At 39.8% G+C, this 27,892-nt stretch overlaps 1 protein-coding gene across 1 annotated transcript; it reads left to right on the top strand.

Moving 5' to 3' along the window:
- The first annotated feature begins 14 nt into the window (after window positions 1-14).
- LOC134320851 (uncharacterized) lies at window positions 15-27,009 on the top strand. The gene is made up of 44 exons (XM_063002485.1): window positions 15-74; window positions 4,845-4,979; window positions 5,225-5,293; window positions 5,481-5,573; window positions 6,284-6,376; window positions 6,492-6,605; window positions 6,712-6,825; window positions 6,922-6,988; window positions 7,204-7,337; window positions 7,453-7,579; window positions 7,857-7,990; window positions 8,114-8,261; window positions 8,390-8,523; window positions 8,608-8,700; window positions 8,857-9,204; window positions 9,290-9,436; window positions 9,534-9,770; window positions 9,937-10,041; window positions 10,234-10,464; window positions 10,557-10,770; window positions 11,020-11,138; window positions 11,528-11,700; window positions 12,077-12,202; window positions 12,605-12,686; window positions 12,804-12,926; window positions 19,803-19,937; window positions 20,179-20,247; window positions 21,436-21,549; window positions 21,646-21,712; window positions 21,959-22,092; window positions 22,208-22,334; window positions 22,605-22,738; window positions 22,862-23,009; window positions 23,138-23,271; window positions 23,365-23,457; window positions 23,614-23,961; window positions 24,047-24,193; window positions 24,291-24,527; window positions 24,690-24,794; window positions 25,001-25,231; window positions 25,324-25,537; window positions 25,786-25,904; window positions 26,294-26,466; window positions 26,838-27,009. Exons 1-44 carry the CDS (start codon window positions 15-17, stop codon window positions 27,007-27,009), a joined length of 6,321 nt encoding a protein of 2,106 aa, XP_062858555.1.
- The last annotated feature ends 883 nt before the right edge of the window (window positions 27,010-27,892 follow it).

Below are 27,892 nucleotides of genomic sequence, written 5' to 3'. Positions count from 1 at the left end.
CTTAAAAGTGTGACATGTATTCGCTGCTGCAGGCCTTCTTGGAGGACATTCACCAGAGGTTGCAGTACCTGGAGGTAAAGCTTCGAGATCAGGAGGGTCAAAGTAGGCAGAAGCCATCCCATCTGAACATTAATTTCAGCCTGAAGAATGTGGGCTTCTGGCATACCAGAAAGACAGTTTCATCTTGACTCAACTTCACTTCAGCGTCACACATTAAAACAACAACAATTGATCATGTCGCCTCAATTTGCTCCCCTTATACACCAATCAGCCGTAACATTAAAACCACCTCCTTGTTTATACACACATTGTCCATTTTATCAGTTCTACAATTACTGACTGTAGTCCATCTGGTTTCCATCTGTAAGTACTCTGATTGCCCATGATGCAACAGTCAAAGAGACAATATATAGAAGCAACATATTTGTTGTGATAGGTCATAATGATGATGGGTTATCAGTAGAAAAAAAAAGCTTTCAATGATTAACACCAGGCTGTTTGTCTTCCTACTGCTATGTCAAACAATAGAAGCCACTGCCTGAATATATGGTATTACACACCCTAGATGGATACTAGGGGATGTAGGGTCAGTAACAGTAGTGGTTATAGAGGTGGGGCAATAGGAAATAAAACTGTAGACTGGGGACATAGGAAAAACACAAACCAGATGCAGTAGGTGAAGCCAGAGTTTACTTTGGCTGGTACACATACAGTGGGTCATTTACAATATACAAAAAATATTTACATTAACCGAAGACAAAAGGACCTGGACGAAAGCGGTGCTAAAGGAAAGAAAAGAATTAAACAAAACCCATACTTCCTATTCTCAAATTCCCACAATTCTATGAACTACAAACAAAATGTTAAACAAAAGAACTAACTACACTAAACTTTCCTACCAAACATAAATACAGTGGATGGCACATGCTTCTTACTGTGTGTCTATACATAGGTTGGCTACGTGATGGAAATGTATGAGCACGCCCTTTCTTACCTGTCCAGGCCCCAACAAACAAACTGTAACAATTGGTCACAAAGACTATACTGTACACAAGAGACAAGTCTCAGAATTCAAAGCACATGCCACTGAGCCAAACACCAGCAAGTCCCACCAAACAAACTAGCCCAACATGTTAGGTCGCTAAATTGCTAGCCGTCTTCTGCTTCCTCTTTATATCAGGGGTCTGCCCCCGCCTATGCAGTCTTTCCTGCTGAACTACACACTGCAATAAAAGTCTCAGCAAAAACAAAACAGTAAGATAGCAGCATATACAGTGTATCACAAAAGTGAGTACACCCCTCACATTTCTGCAGATATTTAAGTATATCTTTTCATGGGACAACACTGACAAAATGACACTTTGACACAATGAAAAGTAGTCTGTGTGCAGCTTATATAACAGTGTAAATTTATTCTTCCCTCAAAATAACTCAATATACAGCCATTAATGTTTAAACCACCGGCAACAAAAGTGAGTACACCCCTTAGTGAAAGTTCCTGAAGTGTCAATATTTTGTGTGGCCACCATTATTTCCCAGAACTGCCTTAACTCTCCTGGGCATGGAGTTTACCAGAGCTTCACAGGTTGCCACTGGAATGCTTTTCCACTCCTCCATGACGACATCACGGAGCTGGCGGATATTCGAGACTTTGCGCTCCTCCACCTTCCGCTTGAGGATGCCCCAAAGATGTTCTATTGGGTTTAGGTCTGGAGACATGCTTGGCCAGTCCATCACCTTTACCCTCAGCCTCTTCAATAAAGCAGTGGTCGTCTTAGAGGTGTGTTTGGGGTCATTATCATGCTGGAACACTGCCCTGCGACCCAGTCTCCGGAGGGAGGGGATCATGCTCTGCTTCAGTATTTCACAGTACATATTGGAGTTCATGTGTCCCTCAATGAAATGTAACTCCCCAACACCTGCTGCACTCATGCAGCCCCAGACCATGGCATTCCCACCACCATGCTTGACTGTAGGCATGACACACTTATCTTTGTACTCCTCACCTGATTGCCGCCACACATGCTTGAGACCATCTGAACCAAACAAATTAATCTTGGTCTCATCAGACCATAGGACATGGTTCCAGTAATCCATGTCCTTTGTTGACAAGTCTTCAGCAAACTGTTTGCGGGCTTTCTTGTGTAGAGACTTCAGAAGAGGCTTCCTTCTGGGGTGACAGCCATGCAGACCAATTTGATGTAGTGTGCGGCGTATGGTCTGAGCACTGACAGGCTGACCCCCCACCTCTCTGCAGCAATGCTGACAGCACTCCTGCGCCTATCTTTCAAAGACAGCAGTTGGATGTGACGCTGAGCACGTGCACTCAGCTTCTTTGGACGACCAACGCGAGGTCTGTTCTGAGTGGACCCTGCTCTTTTAAAACGCTGGATGATCTTGGCCACTGTGCTGCAGCTCAGTTTCAGGGTGTTGGCAATCTTCTTGTAGCCTTGGCCATCTTCATGTAGCGCAACAATTCGTCTTTTAAGATCCTCAGAGAGTTCTTTGCCATGAGGTGCCATGTTGGAACTTTCAGTGACCAGTATGAGAGAGTGTGAGAGCTGTACTACTAAATTGAACACACCTGCTCCCTATGCACACCTGAGACCTAGTAACACTAACGAGTCACATGACATTTTGGAGGGAAAATGACAAGCAGTGCTCAATTTGGACATTTAGGGGTGTAGTCTCTTAGGGGTGTACTCACTTTTGTTGCCGGTGGTTTAGACATTAATGGCTGTATATTGAGTTATTTTGAGGGAAGAATAAATTTACACTGTTATATAAGCTGCACACAGACTACTTTTCATTGTGTCAAAGTGTCATTTTGTCAGTGTTGTCCCATGAAAAGATATACTTAAATATCTGCAGAAATGTGAGGGGTGTACTCACTTTTGTGATACACTGTATACACACAAATAATAATATCATTAATAATAATAATACGTGCCTTTGCACGTAACAATGGTTTATATAATTAATATTATCCCTATGTGATGCTGTCAAGGAGATCATGCTTAAGGCTCTGTCCAGTCTATCTAAGAAAAACCCAACAGAGTCTTGTTTCTACATTTGAAAGCTCTGGAATCAAATCTATATCCAATTCTATAAAATCTATAAAAACACCAATTATTTTTTGCTAGTTTTAACTTTTAGTTCAATTTAATTTTGTGTTTGTATGAATTGTGTAAACCATATTTATTCAAATTATCCTCCAGGCCAAATTATCCTCCTCCAAATTATCCTCCGCCCAAGAAGGATGGTTCCCTGCTGAGTCTGGTTTCTCTCGATGTTTCTTCCTGTAATTTTAAGGGAGTTTTTCCTTGCCACTGTTGCCCTCGGCTTGCTTAACAGGGGTTTTTGGTCTGTAGGTCCTGGATTCTGTAAAGTTGCTTTGAGACAATGTTCATTGTAAAAAGCGCTATACAAATAAAATTTACCTGACTTGACTATAGACAACTTTGTGTATGTCCAGCAAGGGGACATCAGAGGATTGAATTGGCAGCAGCAGGCACTAGTCTAGCTGTAGCCTATCCCAGATTTTCAATGAGCGCAAGGCACACAGTAACACCCTGGACGGGGCGCCAGTCCTTAGCAGGGCAGACACACACACACATACACACACCCATTCACCTATAGGGCAATTCAGGGTCTCCAATTAACTTGACTGCATGTTTTTGGACTGTAGGAGGAAACCAGCGCTCCTGGAGAAAACCCACGCAGACACGGGGAGACCACCCCGCCTGGGGATCGAACCCAGTACCTTCTTGCTGTGAGGCGACAGAGGTACCCACTGAGCCACCGTGCCGCTGGGACCATAGCTGGCCTTATCAATTTGCAAAGAAGTTTTAAAGAATGTTAAGAATTTGTTGTAGTTGTGTTAAGCTATTTAAATTGTTCTTGTTTGATTGTCTGATTACAAACAGCTGAAAGTCTGTACATTTTAATAATGAACCTAATGTGCAATGGGGGTTGAATTATTTTGATTGTAACTGTAAGTGGCATATTTATTATTTTGTAAATATTTTAATCATGAGTTGGTAGACAAGAACTAACACGCTTCTCACAAGGTGCTGTCAAAAACATGTATGCCTAAATTTATAGACTTTTTTCAGATTAAATAAAACTATAATGGTTTGAAGAGAATATACAAAGTAACAAAATTCATTTTGCATCTCAGAAGATCAAAAATGGAGGAAATTCATATAAATTTATCTTATAAGGGATCTTCTTTACTTAGTTCTGTCTCTAAATCTATGTCCCTAAAACATTTGGCTTTAAAAAGAATATACAAAGTAACAAAATTCATTCTGCATCTCAGAAAATCAAAATATACTGGTAAAAAGCATTCATTTGTATTGAAGCATTATTTAAAAAATAACAGTGGGGGGGGGGGGGGGGGGGGTTAAAGGGTTGTGGGAATTAAACAGTAAAGCAATGGTGATGATGTCATAAAGGCCTCAACCAAAGTCTCCATCAGAGACATTCTACAATTCTATGTGCACTCTATATAATGCTCTACACTACAGCTTACTCATCATTAGGTGTGATACGTTTGATGCATCACATGTGTGTAGAGCTGCTAAATATTGATTTTACAGCTTTTATTAGAAAAATGAACTTTGCACCGCAGCCCAGTCAGGTATGTTATATTAATATTTATTTTATTACTATTTATACATTTGTTTCTTTTTTATTTACAAATAAAATATTGAAGAATATCAAAATGTGACGAAAATCTATCAGTGCAACCTTAGAGCCAGTCCCAGTTGAAATACTATTACCTGGGTGTCTTTAAAGCCTTAACTCAAACACTACTTTTGTCTTTTTCTTTCCTGTTACAGCTGTATTACCCCAACCTACCTATCCCTACCCCAATACCCTACATCCATCCCACCTGTTTTCAGGTTACAATGATCCCTAATCACCAGGATCAATTCCTGTCCTACTCTGCCGCTCACTTCCTCCCAGCTGGACAGGTATACTCGTTTTTACCACTTTGTGATTGTGTATATTCTTCTTTTTACTGATAATTTTCAGAATAATAACTAAAATAGCCCCTTTATTACAATCAATAATTGTTCATGTTACAAAACATACTGATTCTGAACAATGTGATATTTGAGTAGAACTGCTGGTATTTCTATAATTTGTTTAAACACTTCATAGATGAATTCTGTTAAGCAATTTAAAGTGTTGTTACTTGTTGCTTGTTATGTTACAGTACTGCTTTCCATACGCATACCAGTATGAAGCAGCAAACTCACCTGCACGGAAGCAAGAGCGTAAAAGGGTAAGAAATATTTACTATAAATATACACTCTTACGTAAAAAGGGTAAAAAAAAAAAAGAGTTTTATATTAAACATTGGCTTTATTATTTACATGTTTATTTTTTTAGCCACCTCCCAATTCCAGTGTAGCTTTTGTGAGTATCTAGAAATACCAACAAAGCTGTTTAACTTGATTTTGTGTTTACAGATCATAATAAAAGACCCCACTCAGGGAGGAAGGGACATCACTGATGAGATTATGTCTGGAAGATGGGCCCCATCAACAGCAACACCATCTCATGTAAAATAGGAATTTTGGGGTTTTATATATTTACTGTATATTTACAGGAGATGTGCAGCACACAGTCCTAATATACATACAGTTCAGCTAGTCATCAATTAAATAACATTTAATGACAGTGCTTTTTTAAAAGGCAATAAGCTCTTCAGCACAATCTGTTCTACTGCCAGTGGGTTCTAACGGAGATTGCAGGGCTTTATGGCAACTTTACTTTCAACTTTACTAATTAAAACAAAAGTTACATGGTCCAATATTTTAGGCTGTTCATGCAAATTGATCTATTTTGATACTATTGGACAGCATATCAGAAATATGTGTACATAATGAGTTTTTGAGGGTAGTAGAATAATATTATTATTAGTAGCAATACAATTCGTGTGTTATAAATGCTAATAAAAAGGTTCAATTTGATTTTTCTGAAGATCACAATAAAAGATCCCACTCAGGGTGGACGGGACATAACTGAAGAGATCCTGTCAGGAAGATCAATCTTCCCTAAAGCAACACCGTCTCATGGAAGATTATCACTTGTGTGTTAATATATGTACATACTAGCCATGTGCAAAATAGTGACATAGTGATGTGTAAATACCACCAGCCCACAGCACTAAACACAACCCTAATACACATAGTCATTAATGAGTTCCACGTTTTCATTTAGTATTGTTAGTGCACATGCAATAAATCGGTTTCATTTATTTTTAATATAGATTATAATAAAAGACCCCACTCAGGGAGGACGGGACATAACTGAAGAGATCCTGTCTGGAAGATGGACCACGTCTACAGCAACACCAGCTCTGGTTAGATTAAGGATTAATTTTTAATAAAGGACTTACTTACATTTGTAATAACCATGTTAACACAATATACAGTATAATTAATATAAATAATCATTGTTTTTATTCCTTCTCTTAGTCTGTAGATGCAGAGGTCAAGGTTAATGATGAAAACTCAACACCTCCTGGGCAGGACATAACTGAAGAGATGATCTCAGGAAGATGCACCACATCTGTAGAAACACCAACTCTGGTTAGATTAAGGATTGATTTTTAATAAAGGACTTACATTTGTAAAAACCATGTTAACACAATATATATTTAATATATATAATCATTGTTTTTATTCCTTCTCTTAGTCTGTAGATGCAGAGGTCAAGGTTAATGATGAAAACTCAACACCTCCTGGGCAGGACATAACTGAAGAGATGATCTCAGGAAGATGCACCACATCTGTAGAAACACCAACTCTGGTAAGATTAACAGTGAGGATTTGTTTGTTGTGAAATTATTAATAAAAGGTAATAATTATGTTGTAATGAATTATTTATTTTAATTCTCTGTCTTAGTCTGTGGATGCAGAGGTCCAGGCTAAAGAAGAACACTCAACAGCTCCTGCTACTGTGCCTCACATCAGTAAATGAGATTTTATTATTTTAAATAAATGACCCAACATTGGGAACATGTGGTTTTAAAATAGAAGCCACTGTTGATTAGCTGAGATCAATTTAGACGATTTCTAACTGAAACTGCTAACGTTAGTTCATATACATTTAGAATTTTATAAAATCCATTTAAGACTAATATGGAATGCTGACCATTATCACAGCTGTACTTATTCTGATTTCCAGAGCAAAGTCAGATTGCTAATACACAGCAGAGGAACAAATACAGCCGGAGCTTTCTTTTGAGTCTGCAGCTTAATAGTTCCAGCCTGCAGAAACCCAAAGTCCTGACTGATATCCCTGAGGTGGTTCTGAATACGGTAGAACAATCACAGCATTACCTGATGATCACATTTATTTATACATTTACATTAAGTTGTATAATGTAACACAGAAGATAATGAACCTGTAGTGGTTAAACTTCTCTTCCTTTAGCCTCTGATGGAGCAGTTGTATTTGAGAGACGTGATGAACTGTAAGTCAGATATCGGCCTCTCAATTAGCAAACAGGAAACGTCCATCTCTGAGCCTGTGGATGTTCAAGATGTCAAGACTGAAGAGGGTAAGACCATCATGGGTTAGAAATATGAGTACATAGATGATCCTTACTGCATGACTTTAATATGTTTTGTACTTTATTTTTAACTGTATTGTGACTGAACAAAGTGCATTTCTGAAATTTGATTCATAAAGAACTTGATCTTCACTAAAAACCTGATTTTAAGAAGTAAATACTTTCAGGGTTGCACTGACCCAAATAAATGATATAAGATAGTAAAGAAATAGTGAGATCCATCATGTTGTGAGTCGGATTTTGATTCCTGTTCCTGTTTTTTCAGAGCATCATGACTTAATTAAGCCGCAGCAGAAGAAAAAATATGACCGGAACTTTCTGTTGAGCTTACAGTTTGTAAAGTCTAGCCTGGAAAGGCCAAAAGTCCTGACAAACATCCCTGAAGTGCTTCTGGAACAGGTTAAACAATCACACCGTCACTTTATGATCATTTTATTTTATACATGTGCGTTTATAGTTGATAATTCTATATATGTAACTTTATTGTAATTAAAACCACAACTCTCTTTTTATACACTTTAGCCCCTGATGCAGCAGTTACCCCTGAGGGACTTGATGACACGTACGACAGATTGTCCTGCCTTGGTTTGTAAACTGGACACACCTACTTTTGAACGTGTGGAGGTCCAGGAGGACAAGCTGGACAGAAAGAACATCAAGCCTGAGGCGGGTAAGGATGTTGTTCAAAAATATGATTTGTAAAAAAATTATTCTTAACGTAAGTAAACATGGACATCTTTTATTTCATGTCATGTCTAATTGGATTTACATTGTAAAAACGAATATTTGTCTTTTTAGAGAGCTGTAAGCGTGATAACCTGGTACAGAAGATTAAATACGACCGGGAGTTTCTGTTGAGTTTGCAGCTAGTCAGCGCCAGCCTGCAGAAACCAAAAGTTCAGCTGCACGACCCAGATGTTGTTCTGGACAAGGTTTAAATAGCATTGCATCTTTAATATTTTTAGTCATAGATAAACTTGCTGTGGTTAAAATGTCACTTTCTTTATCCTCTTTAGCCCCAGCTTGATCAATTGTACCTGAGGGACCAGATGCTTTGTAGGAAGGACAATGCAAACCTAAGCAAACAGGGTGTTATTGGACGTGGACCAGTAAGTTACTTAAATATAACTTCTTAATATTGAACTTATATTGACTTGTAAACACATAATAAAATGCATTCTATGATACATATGTGTATGTTCTGAAAATGTATAAGTATATATTTAAGCAGCTATGGTTATGTAACTGCAATTTACTGTTATCAGCAAAAGCAGCCTAAAAAAGTGAGACGAATCAGCACCAGCATCCCACCAACCAATGACAGAGTGCAGCTGAACAAGGCTGAGAACGCCTGGATGCCAGCGGTAAAGAAGAGCTGCAGTGAGAATGAAGATCCAGAGGCAGCTAAAACCCAGGAGCTGTTCCGTAATGTCCGCAGTATCCTGAATAAACTGACACCACAAATGTTTGAGCAGCTGATGAAGCAGATCACCAAGCTTCCCATCAATACTGAGGAGCGGCTTCATGGAGTCGTCAATTTAATCTTCGAGAAGGCTGTTTCAGAACCCCATTTCTCCAGCACTTATGCCAACATGTGCCACAGCCTTATGGAAGTAAGAGCAGTGACTCCACCTGTCCAAAACTAGAAGTATTAGATATTTTATGAGGTAGATTATCATTGCTTTTGTTCTTGTTTAGCTCAAAGTGCCCACCTCAGATAAATCAGAATCAACATGGAGCTTCCATAAAGTGCTGCTCAGTCGCTGCCAACAGGAGTTTGAAAAGGACAAGAAGGATGACAAGCTCATTGAACAGAAGCAAAAAGAGCTGGATGAAGCTACAGAGGTGCTAAATTCTCATATCTTAGCACTTACAGTATGAACACATCAAGAAATGTGTTTGTCCAGAATGAGTAGTGACTAAATGCTGATGTTAACTTTAGGAGAAAGACTGTCAGCACTTTAAAAACGAGCTAGAAGAATTGAGGATCAAAGCTCGCACACGTTCCCTGGGTAACATCAAATTCATGGGGGAACTTTACAAGTTGAAGATGATCACAGAGCAGATTATGCATGACTGTATTGAGAAGCTACTGAAAAATGAAGATGAGGAAAGCTTGGAATGTCTAAGCAAGCTGCTCTCTACTGCTGGAAAGGACCTAGACAGTAAAAAGGACAAGGTAGGGGCGCTCTGGTTCTCCTTGTCAGCAACTGTTACCATTGTCCTACTAATTGTTTTGTAACTTTTGGAATGGTTGTATATCGGGGTAAAGTATTTCTGTAGATTAGGGGTTAAGGTAATGCTAGCTTAGCATGCATATTAATAACTGTTTTTTGTTTGCAAAGCTTCAACTGGACCAGTACTTCCATCAGATGGAGAAAATAATAAGGGAAAAGAAAACCTCATTCAGGATCCGCTTCATGCTCCAGGATGTTCTGGATCTTAGACAGGTACTGATACTTCCACCTATTTTATTCACAGTCTCTGCTAAATTGTCCAGCAATGCCTTCTGGGACAAGAAACTTCAAACTTTGAGGGTGTAAAAGAAAGTAGAGCTGGTACATTATTAAATGTTGCATTCCAGCCTTTGTTCTGTGTTGCACTTTGGCTAATCACTTTCTCTCGGTTTCTGTTTTTAATAGAATAACTGGGTTTCCAGGAGGGTAGATCAGGGCCCCAAAACCATCGACCAGGTCCATAAAGAAGCTGAAATGGAACAGCATGTGGAGCAGCTTCAAGTCCAGCAAAAGCTGCTCTCCAAGAAACACTGGAGTCAAAGACAAGGAGGCCAAATTAATAAGACTCAGTATAACAGATGGAACACGGCGCCCTTCTGCAACAATGACAAGTCACACCATAGCAAAATCACCAAGGTACTAAACAGCAGAAACAAATGCTTCTATTCTTTCACTGGGTTTAGGATTGGAATGACACAGTTCACAATCATTCTTTTTCTCACACACAGCCTGGTGTATTACAGCCTCTGGTTCAAGCTCACAGAGGAAATCGTTCATGGGGAAGTCAGACGAGCAGATTCAGCAATGGAACTAAAGACACCAAAGGAAACGTTCCCTTCAGTAGGAAGCCTGAGGTTCGATCTCAAACTGGGGAGATGCGGGGTGTCTCCAACATGATGGACAAGAGAGGAAACGCCACTCGAGACAGCAGAGAACACACAGGTTAGAGGAGGAGTTTATACTTACCTTACACATGACAAGTTTTCCATGTTTGAGTAGACCAGTAATTATTTATTCCAAATAAATCTTTTTTTTAGTAATTGTGTATATATACATCATATTTAATATATTTAGTATTTATAAAAATGTTTTATATGTTTCTAATGCACCTGAACTGCCATGAACAAAGAAAATTGATGCTTAAAGCTGCAGCTCTGAAATTTCTAATGTATTTTTGTTGCATTTCTGTAGTAAATCATAAATCAGCTCCAGCACCACCTGCTCCTGCCAAACCTGCTCTGAATGAGGAGCAGGTAGAGAAAAAATCAGCTGCTATTGTCGAGGAGTATCTCCACATCAATGACCTGAAGGTAAAATCAAGTACACAGCAAACAGATTCCATGTAGGACATGAAGTCCAATTTTTATTTTATCCAGCTTAAAAGAATAATTTAAACAGTAATAAAAGAATGCTATCATAGAAGACTGCTATCATAAATAACAGCACACACTTATTCACAGTGCAGTTGTAGAACAGAAGTATTTAAGACAGTACAGCTTTAGTTTTTTCCCTTTTCATCTCCCAGTCTTGTCATTTTTTATTTCCAACTGTGAATCCACTGCTGCGACAACCTCTGATCTCTGATATTACGAGCATCTAGATTCACATGCACTAGACTTAATCTAGACAGAGATGTTGAATTCATGAATTGAATGATGAATTTATCTCATTGCTGTGTGTCTCTGTGTATGTTTTGCAGGAGGCGCTGCAATGTGTGCAGGAGCTGAACAGTGAATCTCTGCTGTTTGTGTTTGTACGTCACGCTGTGGAGATGACACTGGAGCGCACCACCACTGCTCGAGAGCACATGGGTCTGCTTCTTCGACAAATAATCAGTGCTGGCGTTTTACCCACTGAGCAGTATTATAAAGGGTGAGTGATGGTGGGCTGATCTATCAGATCTATCCTGAAGAAACACACACACACACACACACACACACACACACACACACACACAGAGAGAGACACTTATATGTTTAATCATCTGGAAAAGACTAAAATACTCAAAAGAAGCCATTACAGACTTTAGGAAAACTACTGACCAAAAGAAGGACCAGAGCCCAAAAATAATACCCAGGTCTTCAGTACCCATGTTGCTGTGTGGCACAGACACAGTCTTGTAGAACTTTGAACATTGTTAGCAGATCTTTAATTCAAGAGCAATTCATCATCACATTTTGAGGGCACTGAGTTTATTAATATGATATGCATGCATGTGTGTGTGTGTGTGTGTGTGTGCTTTGCTCAGGCTTCATGAGATTTTGGAGGTTGCTGATGACATGGCTATTGATATACCTCACATCTGGCAATACCTAGCAGAAGTAATAACACCGATGCTGCAGGATGGAGGGATTCCCATGGCTCAGCTCTTCAGGTTGGCTTTAAACTATACTGTAGATGTATTTATTAAAACTACATGAACTAAACTTAACCAGGTGCTGGTATAGTACACTTTAACTTCATTCTTGTTTTTGTCTTCGTTGGGACCCCGGCCTGGATTCTTATAATTGGGTGAGATAAATGCTGTTTCTGTCTCCACTAATGTATATGTAGGACTGTTGTCATGTATTAAAAATATGGTAGTTAATGCTCTCTTTAAGGGTCAGCTACTCTCTGATGTCGTATGTGATCCGGTGTTTCCAAGTGGAACCGGACCTGCCACGATCCTGGCCGTATGGAGGGGTTGTTGAAAATGAAATGAAAAAACGATCAAGGTATTACATAATATTACTGCTTCATTTGCTGTTTATCTGATGTTATTATGTTGTTTCTGTAGAGAGGTTGCTAAGCCGCTGCTGCTTATAGGAAAAGCTGCTGCCCTTCTGGTTCAGATCCTCAACCGGCTTTGTCAAAAAACAGTAAGTGGTGCAATCTACACTTAATCACCCATAATAAACAGTATTCAGCCATAATGAACATTAATGAACATTATTTATGCTTTAAAGTTTTACAAATACATATAACCATTTTTGCAGAGCTACAAAAAAGCCAGAGATCTGTGGAATGAAGCTGGACTCAACTGGAGGGACTTTCTTCATGTGGATGAGGACGTCAGCAAGTTTGTGATGAAACACCTGCCTCCAGCATGGAACAAGATTTAAAACAGCAAACAGAAGCCCCAAATTTCAAAATAAATAAAAATAAAAATTCTGCTAAGTAGGTGCCTGTGAAGTTTGTGCTTGAAACAAGGAGCCTGGTTCTCGGGCGGCAGGGCTCTTGCACCCCCTGCTGATCTCGTCCTGTCTCTGAAACAACATTCCTCCAGGACCAGGGTGCAACACAGAACACAAGTGCAAAACAAATCAATACACACAGTGCAGATAAAAAACAGACCTACAATAAATACAAATGACATTTCTAATCTAAAGTAATTGAGAGAGACGAGACTAGAGACAAGTGTAGTGTTGGCCAGTACATGGTACTGAGTAAATGATGAGTGAGGTAAAAACATATTCTGATATCCTATCCTCCTGGCTCTTGACCAGCACCATTTATTGTTGCAATTTGAAATCCCTTCAGCATCTAATGTGATATAGGTGCTGACAGGCCTACTTTGCCAGGGTGGTGGTATGGCAGGACTATGACAGGTTCTTCGAGATGTGTACACCAAGGCATTTGAAATTATCTACTCTCTCCACTGCAGACCCATTAAGCAAAACAGGATGGTAGCTCCTCTCCTGCTTTATGCTGCAGTCCACTATCAGCTCCTTTTTCTTATTGACGTTGGGGAGGAGGTTGTTGTTCTGGCACCAGACCAGAACAGTGTCGTCAACACACCTGACATTGGTGGTAGAGCTGGAAGCACCCAAATTGTCTGCCAGTTTCCCAATTAATCCCAAAACCACCTCCGTAAATATGCTGAAGACCTTAACCACAATAAGCACAGTATCCATCCCAGTGTTAAATCTGAAACTGTGTAAGAGTTTCATAAAGTTTACTCAGTGTTGTGTCTGTGTTGACCTGAGGTAAAATGTAAACGGTGCTGACACTTACCAGAGTAAATTCCTAAGAGAGGTAGAAAGGATAAATCTTGAGCGCCAGAAGATCCAGGTTGGGTGTGCAGAAACGTGCAGTAGTCACAACGCTGATATTGTCGCACCAGCTGTTGTATACTATCAGACACACTTCACCTCCCCCCTTAACTTTCCTGACTCCATTGTCCTGTCCATGTGATATACCAAGAAGAACTTGGACAGCTAGATGGCACAGTTTGGTACCGCTGGGTCCAGCCATGTCTTAGTGAAGCAGAGAAGGTTGCAGTCATGAATGTCTCTCTGGAATTTGATCTTGGCCCAGAGTTCGCCAAGCTTGTTTTCCAGAGACTGGACATTGGCCAGCAGAATGATAGGCAGGGGTGCTCGGTGTGCCCTAGTCCTCAGCCTGCTCCTGATGCCGATTCTTTTTCCTCGAGGCCGCCGATTCGGGACTTGTCCTTTGTTTCCCCTCAGAACCTCACTCGGCTAGGATGGTTCCGGAGTTAAAGGTGATGAAGGGTGAGGGTACGGTACAGTTCAGTTCAGTCTTTATTGTCCCCAAAGGAAAATTTGTTTTGCAGCATGGCGTACAACACAAAAATAAAACATAAAACAAAACACATAAGCTCAAATATATATAAAATCCTAAATGTAAATATGAGAGATTCATATCACAAATTTAATAACCCTATCGCTTTAGGTATTAAAGGATTTTTTTTCATCTCTTATGTTGTACCGTTGGGAACCTGAATCTACGTCCAGAGGGAAGAAGCTGAAACTCACAGTTAAGTGGGTGGTCTGGACAACTCAATATCAATCTCAAGTAGAGAAACAAACAAAAACAAAAAAAAAAATATATATATATATATATATATATATATACACCGATCAGCCATAACATTAAAATCACCTCCTTGTTTCTACACTCACTGTCCATTTTATCAGCTCCACTTACCATATAGGAGCACTTTGTAGTTCTACAATTACTGACTGTAGTTCATCTGTTTCTCTGCATGCTTTGTTAGCCCCCTTTCATGCTGTTCTTCAATGGTCAGGACCCCCACAGGACCACCACAGAGCAGGTATTATTTGGGTGGTGGATCATTCTCAGCACTGCAGTGACACTGGTGTGTTAGTGTGTGTTGTGCTGGTGTGAGTGGATAAGACACAGCAGCACTGCTGGAGTTTTTAAACACCTCACTGTCACTGCTGGACTGAGAATAGTCAACCAACCAAAAATATCCAGCCAACAGCGCCCCATGGGCAGCGTCCTGTGACCACTGATGAAGGTCTAGAAGATGACCAACTCAAACAGCAGCAATAGATGAGCAATCGTCTCTGACTTTACATCCCTAAGGTGGACCAACTAGGTAGGAGTGTCTAATAGAGTGGACAGTGAGTGGACACGATATTTAAAATGATCCACTCATACCAGCACAACACACACTAACACACCACCACCATGTCAGTGTCACTGCAGTGCTGAGAATGATCCAACACCCGAATAATACCTGCTCCGTGGTGGTCCTGTGGGGGTCCTGACCATTGAAGAACAGGGTGCAAACAGGCTAAAAAAAAGTATGTAGAGAAACAGTCAGTAATTGTAGAACTACAAAGTGCTTCTATATGGTAAGTGGAGCTGATAAAATGGACAGTGAGTGTAGAAACAAGAAGGTGGTTTTAATGTTATGGCTGATCAGTGTATTTTCCCCTGTATCTACTCCTATCAGATTCTTACTGAGCATTGAGTAGATAGGCAACTACTGTATTATTACCAATCAGATTCTTATGTTATTGGAAAAAGAATTTTAACTTACATGGGCAACTTGAGTAAGAAGCATACACTTCTGTTAGCCCCCTCTTCCTGCTCTTCCTGCCATTCTTTCAATGACGAGAATTCAAAGAATTTCACCATGTTGGTTTGAGGTGAATCAGCTGAACTTGTATCCTTCTGTCTTGGTCAGAGTGAGTCAGGTAAATAATGCTTTGTGAAGTATGTTCCTGTGAAGAACACAATTGAGTCTCTTTTTGCTGTGTTGGAGCAGCACAAGCAATTTAAAACTGCCATCAAAACTGATAATTTGAGGTAGTAAAACCTCTAGGATCTGGGAGAAAGAAGCATAAGATTTTGGCAGTGTATATGACACCTACAAATACACTACCACACAAAAACTATAGCGCTGATCAGATGCAAATGGTGCTGCTTTGTTAAAAGCAAGATTTTAAGTATTTTGGCCAGGAACTTGTTCGACTCATTTGAAAGATCTTGCAGTAAGTGGCTTTATCTTGCCTGATGACCAGATCTGCAAAGATCTTTGGCAGATTCTCTTGCTACAGATCCCAATCACACAGCAGAATCATATCAAGAGTATGTTCATGTTCAGGCTCAGACACACTATGTTGATACATGATGCAAGGTGTCAACTTCGACTCATCTTCAATGAGTTTGCTTGCATCCATGTTTTCCAGCCAGAATCACCTTCTTGTCTTGGCCATGACCTTTTTGAGGGAGCTGTTTCTTCTGATTTGTTACTGAAGAGAAGTTCTTACATTGAGGTAAATCCATGTATTGGAAAACTCTCTGGACATGCAGTACAGAACTGGTGATTTCAGGAATCATCCACTAAAAGCCAAGCATCACTATTTATGTAATTATCCAGAACTTATTATGATGCAGAGAGCTCAGGGTCTCATACAGGACATTAACGCTATTCAACATACCATTAAAACCACCTCCTTTTTTCTACACCCATTGTCCATTATATTAGCTCCACTTACCGTATAGAAGCACTTTGAAGTTCTACAATTACTGACTGTAGTCCATCTGTTTCTCTACATACTTTTTAGCCTGCTTTTACCCTGTTCTTCAATGGTCAGGACCCCCACAGTACAGATATTATTTAGGTGGTGGATCATTCTCAGCACTGCAGTGACAATGACATGGTGGTGGTGTGTAAGTGTGTCTTGTGCTGGTATGAGTGGATCAGACACAGCAGCGCTGCTGAAGTTTTTAAATACTGTGTCCACTCACTGTCCACTCTATTAGACACTCCTAGTTGGTCCACCTTGTAGATGTAAAGTCAGAGGCGATCGCTCATCTATTGCTGGGACCACTCCCCACTGCACATCGACGGCTCATCTGTTGAGATCGTCAAGAGCACCAAATTTCTCGGTGTTCATCTGGAAGAGAATCTCACCTGGACCCTCAACACCAGTTCCATCACCAAGAAAGCCCAGCAGCATCTCTACTTTTTGAGAAGACTGAGGAAAGCTCATCTGCCACCCCCCATTCTCACCACGTTCTACAGAGGAACAATCGAGAGCATCCTGAGCGGCTGCATCACTGTCTGGTTCGGAAATTGTACTGCGTCGGACCGCAGGACTCTCCAGCGAGTAGTGAGGACAGCTGAAAAGATCATAGGGGTCGCTCTTCCATCTCTCACGGACATTTTAAACACCCGCTGCATCCGCAAAGCTCTAAGCATTGTGGACGATCCAACCCATTCATCACATGGACTTTTTACTCTGCTCCCGTCTGGGAGACGATACTGCAGCATCCGGACTAACACAACCAGACTGTGTAACAGTTTTATCCCACAAGCAATCAGACTCCTCAACTCAGTACTGTAACAATTTCCTCCGGAAATTTTTCTGCTGCCACACACTGAACTGTATTGACTATGTTAGACTGTTTTTACCTGTTTATTCAAATATTGAAAAAGTCTTTTTGTATTTTTGCACCTTATTTACTTCTTATATCCATTGCCAATTTTACTGTTTATTCAAATATTGAAAAAGTCTTTTTGTATTTTTGCACCTTATTTACTTTTTAGGCTCCATTGCCAATTTTACACTGCTAATGTACAACATGTCACTCCCTCATGAACCATTGTACCATCTATTCACCATCATGTACTAACACTTGTCTTTAGTCCTGTCTCCTAATTACTTGTTTAGATTAGGGATAATTAGGAATATCTTTTGTAGTTATTTATTATAGGATTTTTTGTATTTATTGTTGTACTTACACTGTTTTGTATTTACACTGTTTTGTCTTGCACTTTTTGTACCGTGTTACACCGTGATCCTAGAGGAACGCTGTTTCGTTTCAATATGTACTTGTATGTAGCTGAAATGACAATAAAACCTCTCTGACTCTGACTCTGACTCTGTTTGAGTTGATCATCTTCTAGACCAGAGGTCACTAACAGGCGGACCGCGGTCCGGGTCCGGACCCAGAAGCTGTCCCATACGGACCCAGACCTACAGCCAAAACAGAAAGTTAGGATTTGAAACCTGACGGAGCGCTTCTATTGTAACCGGCGCAGCTTTTGTAGTCTTTACGGTAGCGGTATAGCGGATGAGAACCAATCACGTGACACCACTCAGCCAATCAAGTCTGTGCATTCCAGCCGGTAAACACTGCGACTCTACAGTGCAGACAGTTGAGAGAGTTAGAGGCGACTTACATGTGAAAAGACGGTGGAAAGAAAAAGAAAGATAGCGAATGTAGAAAAAACGAAGGGAGAGATACAGACAACTGTGCAGGAGAAAGTTGAGAAAAAGACGAGTGAGACAGGAGACAAATGGCGCTCTCCAAAAAAGAAACGTGTACAGCGAAATTACAGCATTTAATCCGTGATGGAGAGACTCATTTCTGTTCTTACTTCCCACTGGAGCACAATTTATTTTTATTTTCTCTTAATTTGATAAGAGAAAGGTTTTATAAGGTGGTGCGGTCCGGGTCCTCGCTGTGTGTGCATGTTCTCCCCGTGGACGCATGGGTTTCCTTCGGTGCTCCGGTTTCCTCCCACAGTCCAAAAACATGCAAGTGAGGTGTATTGGAGATACTAAATTGTCCATGACTGTGTTCGATATAACCTTGTGACCTGATGAATCTTGTGTAATGAGTAACTACCGTTCCTGTCATGAATGTAACCAAAGTGTAAAACATGACGTTAAAATCCTAATAAATAAACAGACATTTGATTTGACAGTTATTGATAACATGCAGATGTTGATACAACTACTAGGCTACATTATACTATATTGTATATACAGTATGTTATAGTGGTTAAGGTACTGGACTAATAAACAGAAGGTTGCCGGTTCAAGCCCCGCCACCACCAAGTTGCCACTGTTGGGTCCCTGAGCAAGGCCCTTAACACTCAATTGCTCATTGTGTTCCGCTCATTGTGTAAGTCGCTTTGGATAAAAGCGTCTGCTAAATGCTGAAAATGTAAATGTAAATATCAATATATTTACATTATATATATATATATAGTTAAACATTCCGGACCTTTGCCTCAAGAAATTTTCTCTAACTGGACCCCTTTAAATTTTAGTTGAATACCCCTGTTCTAGACCTTCATCAGTGGTCACAGGACGCTGCCCACGGGCGCTGTTGGCTGGATATATTTTTGGCTGGTGGACTATTCTTAGTCCAGCAGTGACACTGAGGTGTTTAAAAACTCCATCAACATTTCTGTGTCTGATAATATCTGCTCTGTAGTGGTCCTGGGAGAGTCCTGACCATTAAAGAACAGCATGAAAGGGGGCTAACAAAGCATGCAGAGAAACAGATGGACTACAGTCAGTTGGTGATGGTGAGAGACCCTGCCCTACTGAAACACAACTTGAGACATTCTACAATTCTATGTGCACTCTATATAATGCTCACTACAGCTTACTCATCATTAGGTGTGATACGTTTGATGCATCACATGTGTGTAGAGCTGCTAAATATTGATTTTATAGCTTTTATTAGAAAAATGAACTTTGCACCGCAGCCCAGTCAGGTATGTTATATTAATATTTATTTTATTACTATTTATACATTTGTTTCTTTTTTATTTACAAATAAAATATTGAAGAATATCAAAATGTGACGAAAATCTATCAGTGCAACCTTAGAGCCAGTCCCAGTTGAAAAACTATTACCTGGGTGTCTTTAAAGCCTTAACTCAAACACTACTTTTGTCTTTTTCTTTCCTGTTACAGCTGTATTACCCCAACCTACCTATCCCTACCCCAATACCCTACATCCATCCCACCTGTTTTCAGGTTACAATGATCCCTAATCACCAGGATCAATTCCTGTCCTACTCTGCCGCTCACTTCCTCCCAGCTGGACAGGTATACTCGTTTTTACCACTTTGTGATTGTGTATATTCTTCTTTTTACTGATAATTTTCAGAATAATAACTAAAATAGCCCCTTTATTACAATCAATAATTGTTCATGTTACAAAACATACTGATTCTGAACAATGTGATATATAGAACTGCTGGTATTTCTATAATTTGTTTAAACACTTCATAGATGAATTCTGTTAAGCAATTTAAAGTGTTGTTACTTGTTGCTTGTTATGTTACAGTACTGCTTTCCATACGCATACCAGTATGAAGCAGCAAACTCACCTGCACGGAAGCAAGAGCGTAAAAGGGTAAGAAATATTTACTATAAATATACACTCTTACGTAAAAAGGGTAAAAAAATTATTAGTTTTATATTAAACATTGGCTTTATTATTTACATGTTTATTTTTTTAGCCACCCCCCAATACCAGTGTAGCTTTTGTAAGTATCTAGAAATACCAACAAAGCTGTTTAACTTGATGTTGTGTTTACAGATCATAATAAAAGACCCCACTCAGGGAGGAAGGGACATCACTGATGAGATTATGTCTGGAAGATGGGCCCCATCAACAGCAACACCATCTCATGTAAGATAGGAATTTTGGGGTTTTATATATTTACTGTATATTTACAGGAGATGTGCAGCACACAGTCCTAATATACATACAGTTCAGCTAGTCATCAATTAAATAACATTTAATGACAGTGCTTTTTTAAAAGGCAATAAGCTCTTCAGCACAATCTGTTCTACTGCCAGTGGGTTCTAACGGTGATTGCAATGCTTTATGGCAACTTTACTTTCAACTTTACTAATTAAAACAAAAGTTACATGGTCCAATATTTTAGGCTGTTCATGCAAATTGATCTATTTTGATACTATTGGACAGCATATCAGTACATTATGAGTTTTTGAGGGTAGTAGAATAATATTATTAGTAGTAGCAATACAATTCGTGTGTTATAAATGCTAATAAAAAGCTTCAATTAGATTTTTGTGAAGATCACAATAAAAGATCCCACTCAGGGTGGACGGGACATAACTGAAGAGATCCTGTCAGGAAGATCAATCGTCCCTAAAGCAACACCGTCTCATGGAAGATTATCAGTTGTGTGTTAATATATGTACATACTAGCCATGTGCAAAATAGTGACATAGTGATGTGTAAATACCACCAGCCCACAGCACTAAACACAACCCTAATACACATAGTCATTAATGAGTTCCACGTTTTCATTTAGTATTGTTAGTGCACATGCAATAAATCGGTTTCATTTATTTTTAATATAGATTATAATAAAAGACCCCACTCAGGGAGGACGGGACATAACTGAAGAGATCCTGTCTGGAAGATGGACCACGTCTACAGCAACACCAGCTCTGGTTAGATTAAGGATTAATTTTTAATAAAGGACTTACTTACATTTGTAATAACCATGTTAACACAATATACAGTATAATTAATATAAATAATCATTGTTTTTATTCCTTCTCTTAGTCTGTAGATGCAGAGGTCAAGGTTAATGATGAAAACTCAACACCTCCTGGGCAGGACATAACTGAAGAGATGATCTCAGGAAGATGCACCACATCTGTAGAAACACCAACTCTGGTAAGATTAACAGTGAGGATTTGTTTGTTGTGAAATTATTAATAAAAGGTAATAATTATGTTGTAATGAATTATTTATTTTAATTCTCTGTCTTAGTCTGTGGATGCAGAGGTCCAGGCTAAAGAAGAAAACTCAACACCTTCTGCTACAGTGCCTCACATCAGTAAATGAGATTTTATTATTTTAAATAAATGACCCAACATTGGGAACATGTGGTTCTAAAATAGAAGCCACTGTTGATGCATTTGTCATGTATTTTACCAGCAGGTGACACTTATATTTCAAAATTGAAGGATTGTTGCTTGAACAAGTTTCTATAAACTTGAATTTAGATATTTTATAAAATCCATCATTGAGACCAATATGGAATGCGGACCATTATCACAGCTGTACTTATTCTGATTTCCAGAGCAAAGTCAGATTGCTAATACACAGCAGAGGAACAAATACAGCCGGAGCTTTCTTTTGAGTCTGCAGCTTAATAGTTCCAGCCTGCAGAAACCCAAAGTCCTGACTGATATCCCTGAGGTGGTTCTGAATACGGTAGAACAATCACAGCATTACCTGATGATCACATTTATTTATACATTTACATTAAGTTGTATAATGTAACACAGAAGATAATGAACCTGTAGTGGTTAAACTTCTCTTCCTTTAGCCTCTGATGGAGCAGTTGTATTTGAGAGACGTGATGAACTGTAAGTCAGATATCGGCCTCTCAATTAGCAAACAGGAAACGTCCATCTCTGAGCCTGTGGATGTTCAAGATGTCAAGACTGAAGAGGGTAAGACCATCATGGGTTAAAAATATGAGTACATAGATGATCCTTACTGCATGACTTTAATATGTTTTGTACTTTATTTTTAACTGTATTGGGACTGAACATTTCTGAAATTTGATTCATAAAGAACTTGATCTTCACTAAAAACCTGATTTTAAGGAGTAAATACATTCAGGGTTGCACTGACCCAAATAAATGATATAAGATAGTAAAGAAATAGTGAGATCCATCATGTTGTGAGTCGGATTTTGATTCCTGTTCCTGTTTTTTCAGAGCATCATGACTTAATTAAGCCGCAGCAGAAGAAAAAATATGACCGGAACTTTCTGTTGAGCTTACAGTTTGTAAAGTCTAGCCTGGAAAGGCCAAAAGTCCTGACAAACATCCCTGAAGTGCTTCTGGAACAGGTTAAACAATCACACCGTCACTTTATGATCATTTTATTTTATACATGTGCGTTTATAGTTGATAATTCTATATATGTAACTTTATTGTAATTAAAACCACAACTCTCTTTTTATACACTTTAGCCCCTGATGCAGCAGTTACCCCTGAGGGACTTGATGACACGTACGACAGATTGTCCTCCCTTGGTTTGTAAACTGGACACACCTACTTTTGAACGTGTGGAGGTCCAGGAGGACAAGCTGGACAGAAAGAACATCAAGCCTGAGGCGGGTAAGGATGTTGTTCAAAAATATGATTTGTAAAAAAATGATTCTTAACGTAAGTAAACATGGACATCTTTTATTTCATGTCATGTCTAATTGGATTTACATTGTAAAAACGAATATTTGTCTTTTTAGAGAGCTGTAAGCGTGATAACCTGGTACAGAAGATTAAATACGACCGGGAGTTTCTGTTGAGTTTGCAGCTAGTCAGCGCCAGCCTGCAGAAACCAAAAGTTCAGCTGCACGACACAGATGTTGTTCTGGACAAGGTTTAAATAGCATTGCATCTTTAATTATATACATATTTTTAGTCATAGATAAACTTGCTGTGGTTAAAATGTCACTTTCTTTATCCTCTTTAGCCCCAGCTTGATCAATTGTACCTGAGGGACCAGATGCTTTGTAGGAAGAACAATGCAAACCTAAGCAAACAGGGTGTTATTGGACGTGGACCAGTAAGTTACTTAAATATAACTTCTTAATATTGAACTTATATTGACTTGTAAACACATAATAAAATGCATTCTAGGCTACATATGTGTATGTTCTGAAAATGTATAAGTATATATTTAAGCAGCTATGGTTATGTAACTGCAATTTACTGTTATCAGCAAAAGCAGCTTAAAAAAGTGAGACGAATCAGCACCAGCATCCCACCAACCAATGACAGAGTGCAGCTGAACAAGGCCGAGAACGCCTGGATGCCAGCGGTAAAGAAGAGCTGCAGTGAGAATGAAGATCCAGAGGCAGCTAAAACCCAGGAGCTGTTCCGTAATGTCCGCAGTATCCTGAATAAACTGACACCACAAATGTTTGAGCAGCTGATGAAGCAGATCACCAAGCTTCCCATCAATACTGAGGAGCGGCTTCATGGAGTCGTCAATTTAATCTTCGAGAAGGCTGTTTCAGAACCCCATTTCTCCAGCACTTATGCCAACATGTGCCACAGCCTTATGGAAGTAAGAGCAGTGACTCCACCTGTCCAAAACTAGAAGTATTAGATATTTTATGAGGTAGATTATCATTGCTTTTGTTCTTGTTTAGCTCAAAGTGCCCACCTCAGATAAATCAGAATCAACATGGAGCTTCCATAAAGTGCTGCTCAGTCGCTGCCAACAGGAGTTTGAAAAGGACAAGAAGGACGACAAGCTCATTGAACAGAAGCAAAAAGAGCTGGATGAAGCTACAAAGGTGCTAAATTCTCATATCTTAGCACTTACAGTATGAACACATCAAGAAATGTGTTTGTCCAGAATGAGTAGTAACTAAATGCTGATGTTAACTTTAGGAGAAAGACCGTCAGCTCTTTAAAAACGAGCTAGAAGAATTGAGGATTAAAGCTCGGACACGTTCCCTGGGTAACATCAAATTCATGGGGGAACTTTACAAGTTGAAGATGATCACAGAGCAGATTATGCATGACTGTATTAAGAAGCTACTGAAAAATGAAGATGAGGAAAGCTTGGAATGTCTAAGCAAGCTGCTCTCTACTGCTGGAAAGGACCTAGACAGTAAAAAGGACAAGGTAGGGGCGCTCTGGAGTCAGCAAGTGTTACCGTTGTCCTACTAATTGTTTTGTAACTTTTGGAATGGTTGTATATCGGGGTAAAATATTGCTGTAGATTGGGGAATAAGGGTAATGCTAGCTTAGCATGCATATTAATAACTTTTGTTTTTGTTTGCAAAGCTTCAACTGGACCAGTACTTCCATCAGATGGAGAAAATAATAAGGGAAAAGAAAACCTCATCCAGGATCCGCTTCATGCTCCAGGATGTTCTGGATCTTAGACAGGTACGGATACTTCCACCTATTTTATTCACTGTCTGTGCTAAATTGTCTAGCATTCTTCTGTTTTGCAATGCCTTCTGGGGAAATAAACTTCAAACTTTGAGAGTGTAAAAGAAAGTTGAGCTGGTACATTATAAATGTTGCATTCCAGCCTTTGTTCTGTGTTGCACTTTGGCTAATCACTTTCTCTCTGTTTCTGTTTTTAATAGAATAACTGGGTTTCCAGGAGGGTAGATCAGGGCCCCAAAACCATCGACCAGGTCCATAAAGAAGCTGAAATGGAACAGCATGTGGAGCAGCTTCAAGTCCAGCAGAAACGGCTCTCAAAGAAACACTGGAGTCAAAGACAAGGAGGCCAAATTAATAAGACTCAGTATAACAGATGGAACACGGCGCCCTTCTGCAACAATGACAAGTCACACCATAGCAAAATCACCAAGGTACTAAACAGCAGAAACAAATGCTTCTATTCTTTCACTGGGTTTAGGATTGGAATGACACAGTTCACAATCATTCTTTTTCTCACACACAGCCTGGTGTATTACAGCCTCTGGTTCAAGCTCACAGAGGAAATCGTTCATGGGGAAGTCAGACGAGCAGATTCAGCAATGGAACTAAAGACACCAAAGGAAACGTTCCCTTCAGTAAGAAGCCTGAGGTTCGATCTCAAACTGGGGAGATGCGGGGTGTCTCCAACATGATGGACAAGAGAGGAAACGCCACTCGAGACAGCAGAGAACACACAGGTTAGAGGAGGAGTTTATACTTACCTTACACATGACAAGTTTTCCATGTTTGAGTAGACCAGTAATTATTTATTCCAAATAAATCTTTTTTTTTAGTAATTGTATATATTCATCATATTTAATATATTTAGTATTTATAAAAATGTTTTATATGTTTCTAATGCACCTGAACTGCCATGAACAAAGAAAATTGATACTTAAAGCTGCAGCTCTGAGATTTCTAATGTATTTTTGTTGCATTTCTGTAGTAAATCTTAAATCAGCTCCAGCACCACCTGCCCCTGCCAAACCTGCTCTGAATGAGGAGCAGGTAGAGAAAAAATCAGCTGCTATTGTCGAGGAGTATCTCCACATCAATGACCTGAAGGTAAAATCAAGTACACAGCAAACAGATTCCATGTAGGACATGAAGTCCAATTTTTATTTTATCTAGCTTAAAAGAATAATTTAAACAGTAATAAAAGAATGCTATCATAGAAGATTGCTATCATAAATAACAGCACACACTTATTCACAGTGCAGTTGTAGAACAGAAGTATTTAAGACAGTACAGCTTTAGTTTTTTCCCTTTTCATCTCCCAGTCTTGTCATTTTTTATTTCCAACTGTGAATCCACTGCTGCGACAACCTCTGATCTCTGATATTACGAGCATCTAGATTCACATGCACTAGACTTAATCTAGACCGAGATGTTGAATTCATGAATTGAATGATGAATTTATCTCATTGCTGTGTGTATCTGTGTATGTTTTGCAGGAGGCGCTGCAATGTGTGCAGGAGCTGAACAGTGAATCTCTGCTGTTTGTGTTTGTACGTCACGCTGTGGAGATGACACTGGAGCGCACCACCACTGCTCGAGAGCACATGGGTCTGCTTCTTCGACAAATAATCAGTGCTGGCGTTTTACCCACTGAGCAGTATTATAAAGGGTGAGTGATGGTGGGCTGATCTATCAGATCTATCCTGAAGAAACACACACACACACACACACACACACACACACACACACAGAGAGACACTTATATGTTTAATCATCTGGAAAAGACTAAAATACTCAAAAGAAGCCATTACAGACTTTAGGAAAACTACTGACCAAAAGAAGGACCAGAGCCCAAAAATAATACCCAGGTCTTCAGTACCATGTTGCTGTGTGGCACAGACACAGTCTTGTAGAACTTTGAACATTGTTAGCAGATCTTTAATTCCAGAGCAATTCATCATCACATTTTGAGGGCACTGAGTTTATTAATATGATATGCATGCATGTGTGTGTGTGTGTGTGTGTGTGTGCTTTGCTCAGGCTTCATGAGATTTTGGAGGTTGCTGATGACATGGCTATTGATATACCTCACATCTGGCAATACCTAGCAGAAGTAATAACACCGATGCTGCAGGATGGAGGGATTCCCATGGCTCAGCTCTTCAGGTTGGCTTTAAACTATACTGTAGATGTATTTATTAAAACTACATGAACTAAACTTAACCAGGTGCTGGTATTGTTATAGGGAGAAGCGGAGGACCCAAGAATGCAGAGAAATATATATATTTATTTGTTATAAACAATATATATTTTATAAAACACAAAATTGGAAAAGGATAACAAAAAACAAATCGGGAGAACCCCGATTGAAGCCGCAGGCGCCGCAGGCAACTGAAAAAGACAAAAATGAAAAATATATAAATAAACACAATACCGCGAGTCACGAACCCGGATCGCCGGCGTGCGAGGCGTTCGTGTACTCACAGAGCTATCTACTAGCTGGAGAAAAAGGGGGAAGTCTCGCGCTTAAAAGGCGCCGAGAACAAACGGTCCCAAAACGCGGAGAAGAGAAACCAAAACCGAAACCGGCAAGAGTTTCGGAGTTTCTCGGACCAGCGCTGTCACCAGCTTCGCACCGCTGAGCTGGGAGGAAACCGATCTGCTAAGGGGGAAAAAATAGAGAACACAAAAAGGTTACTGCGCGGATCCGAACCGACGCTGACAGCGTCATAAATAAACGCTTAGCCCACTAGGCTAAGCTGGCACTGAAGGGTCCGCCTACTTTAGCGGATAAGATCTCTTTCGCTGTACCGGCGGCTAGGCTAACGTTAGCCACCAGCTAACGGATACAGAGGAGATCTGGCAAAAAGGCGAGGAACAGAACAGCAGCGCGAGGACTGCGCGGGGTCGCACCGATCTTTCCCTACCTGGAAAAGAAAACCCTATTTACCTCTGTCTTTCAACATACACACCCGACCATTCTAGTAATGCCCGGGGATACCGAACTGACCCTGAAAAAAGGGGTGCGACTGCACAGCCATTGCGTGTGAAAACAAGAGAGAAGGTGCGACGCCTACAGCTATGCGAGGCTCACT

This window comes from Trichomycterus rosablanca, chromosome 9 (genome assembly GCF_030014385.1).
Source record: "Trichomycterus rosablanca isolate fTriRos1 chromosome 9, fTriRos1.hap1, whole genome shotgun sequence".
NCBI classification, from domain to species: domain Eukaryota; kingdom Metazoa; phylum Chordata; class Actinopteri; order Siluriformes; family Trichomycteridae; genus Trichomycterus; species Trichomycterus rosablanca.
The sequence above is the reverse complement of the archived record's forward strand: the minus strand, read 5'-3'. Positions and strand labels throughout refer to the sequence as shown.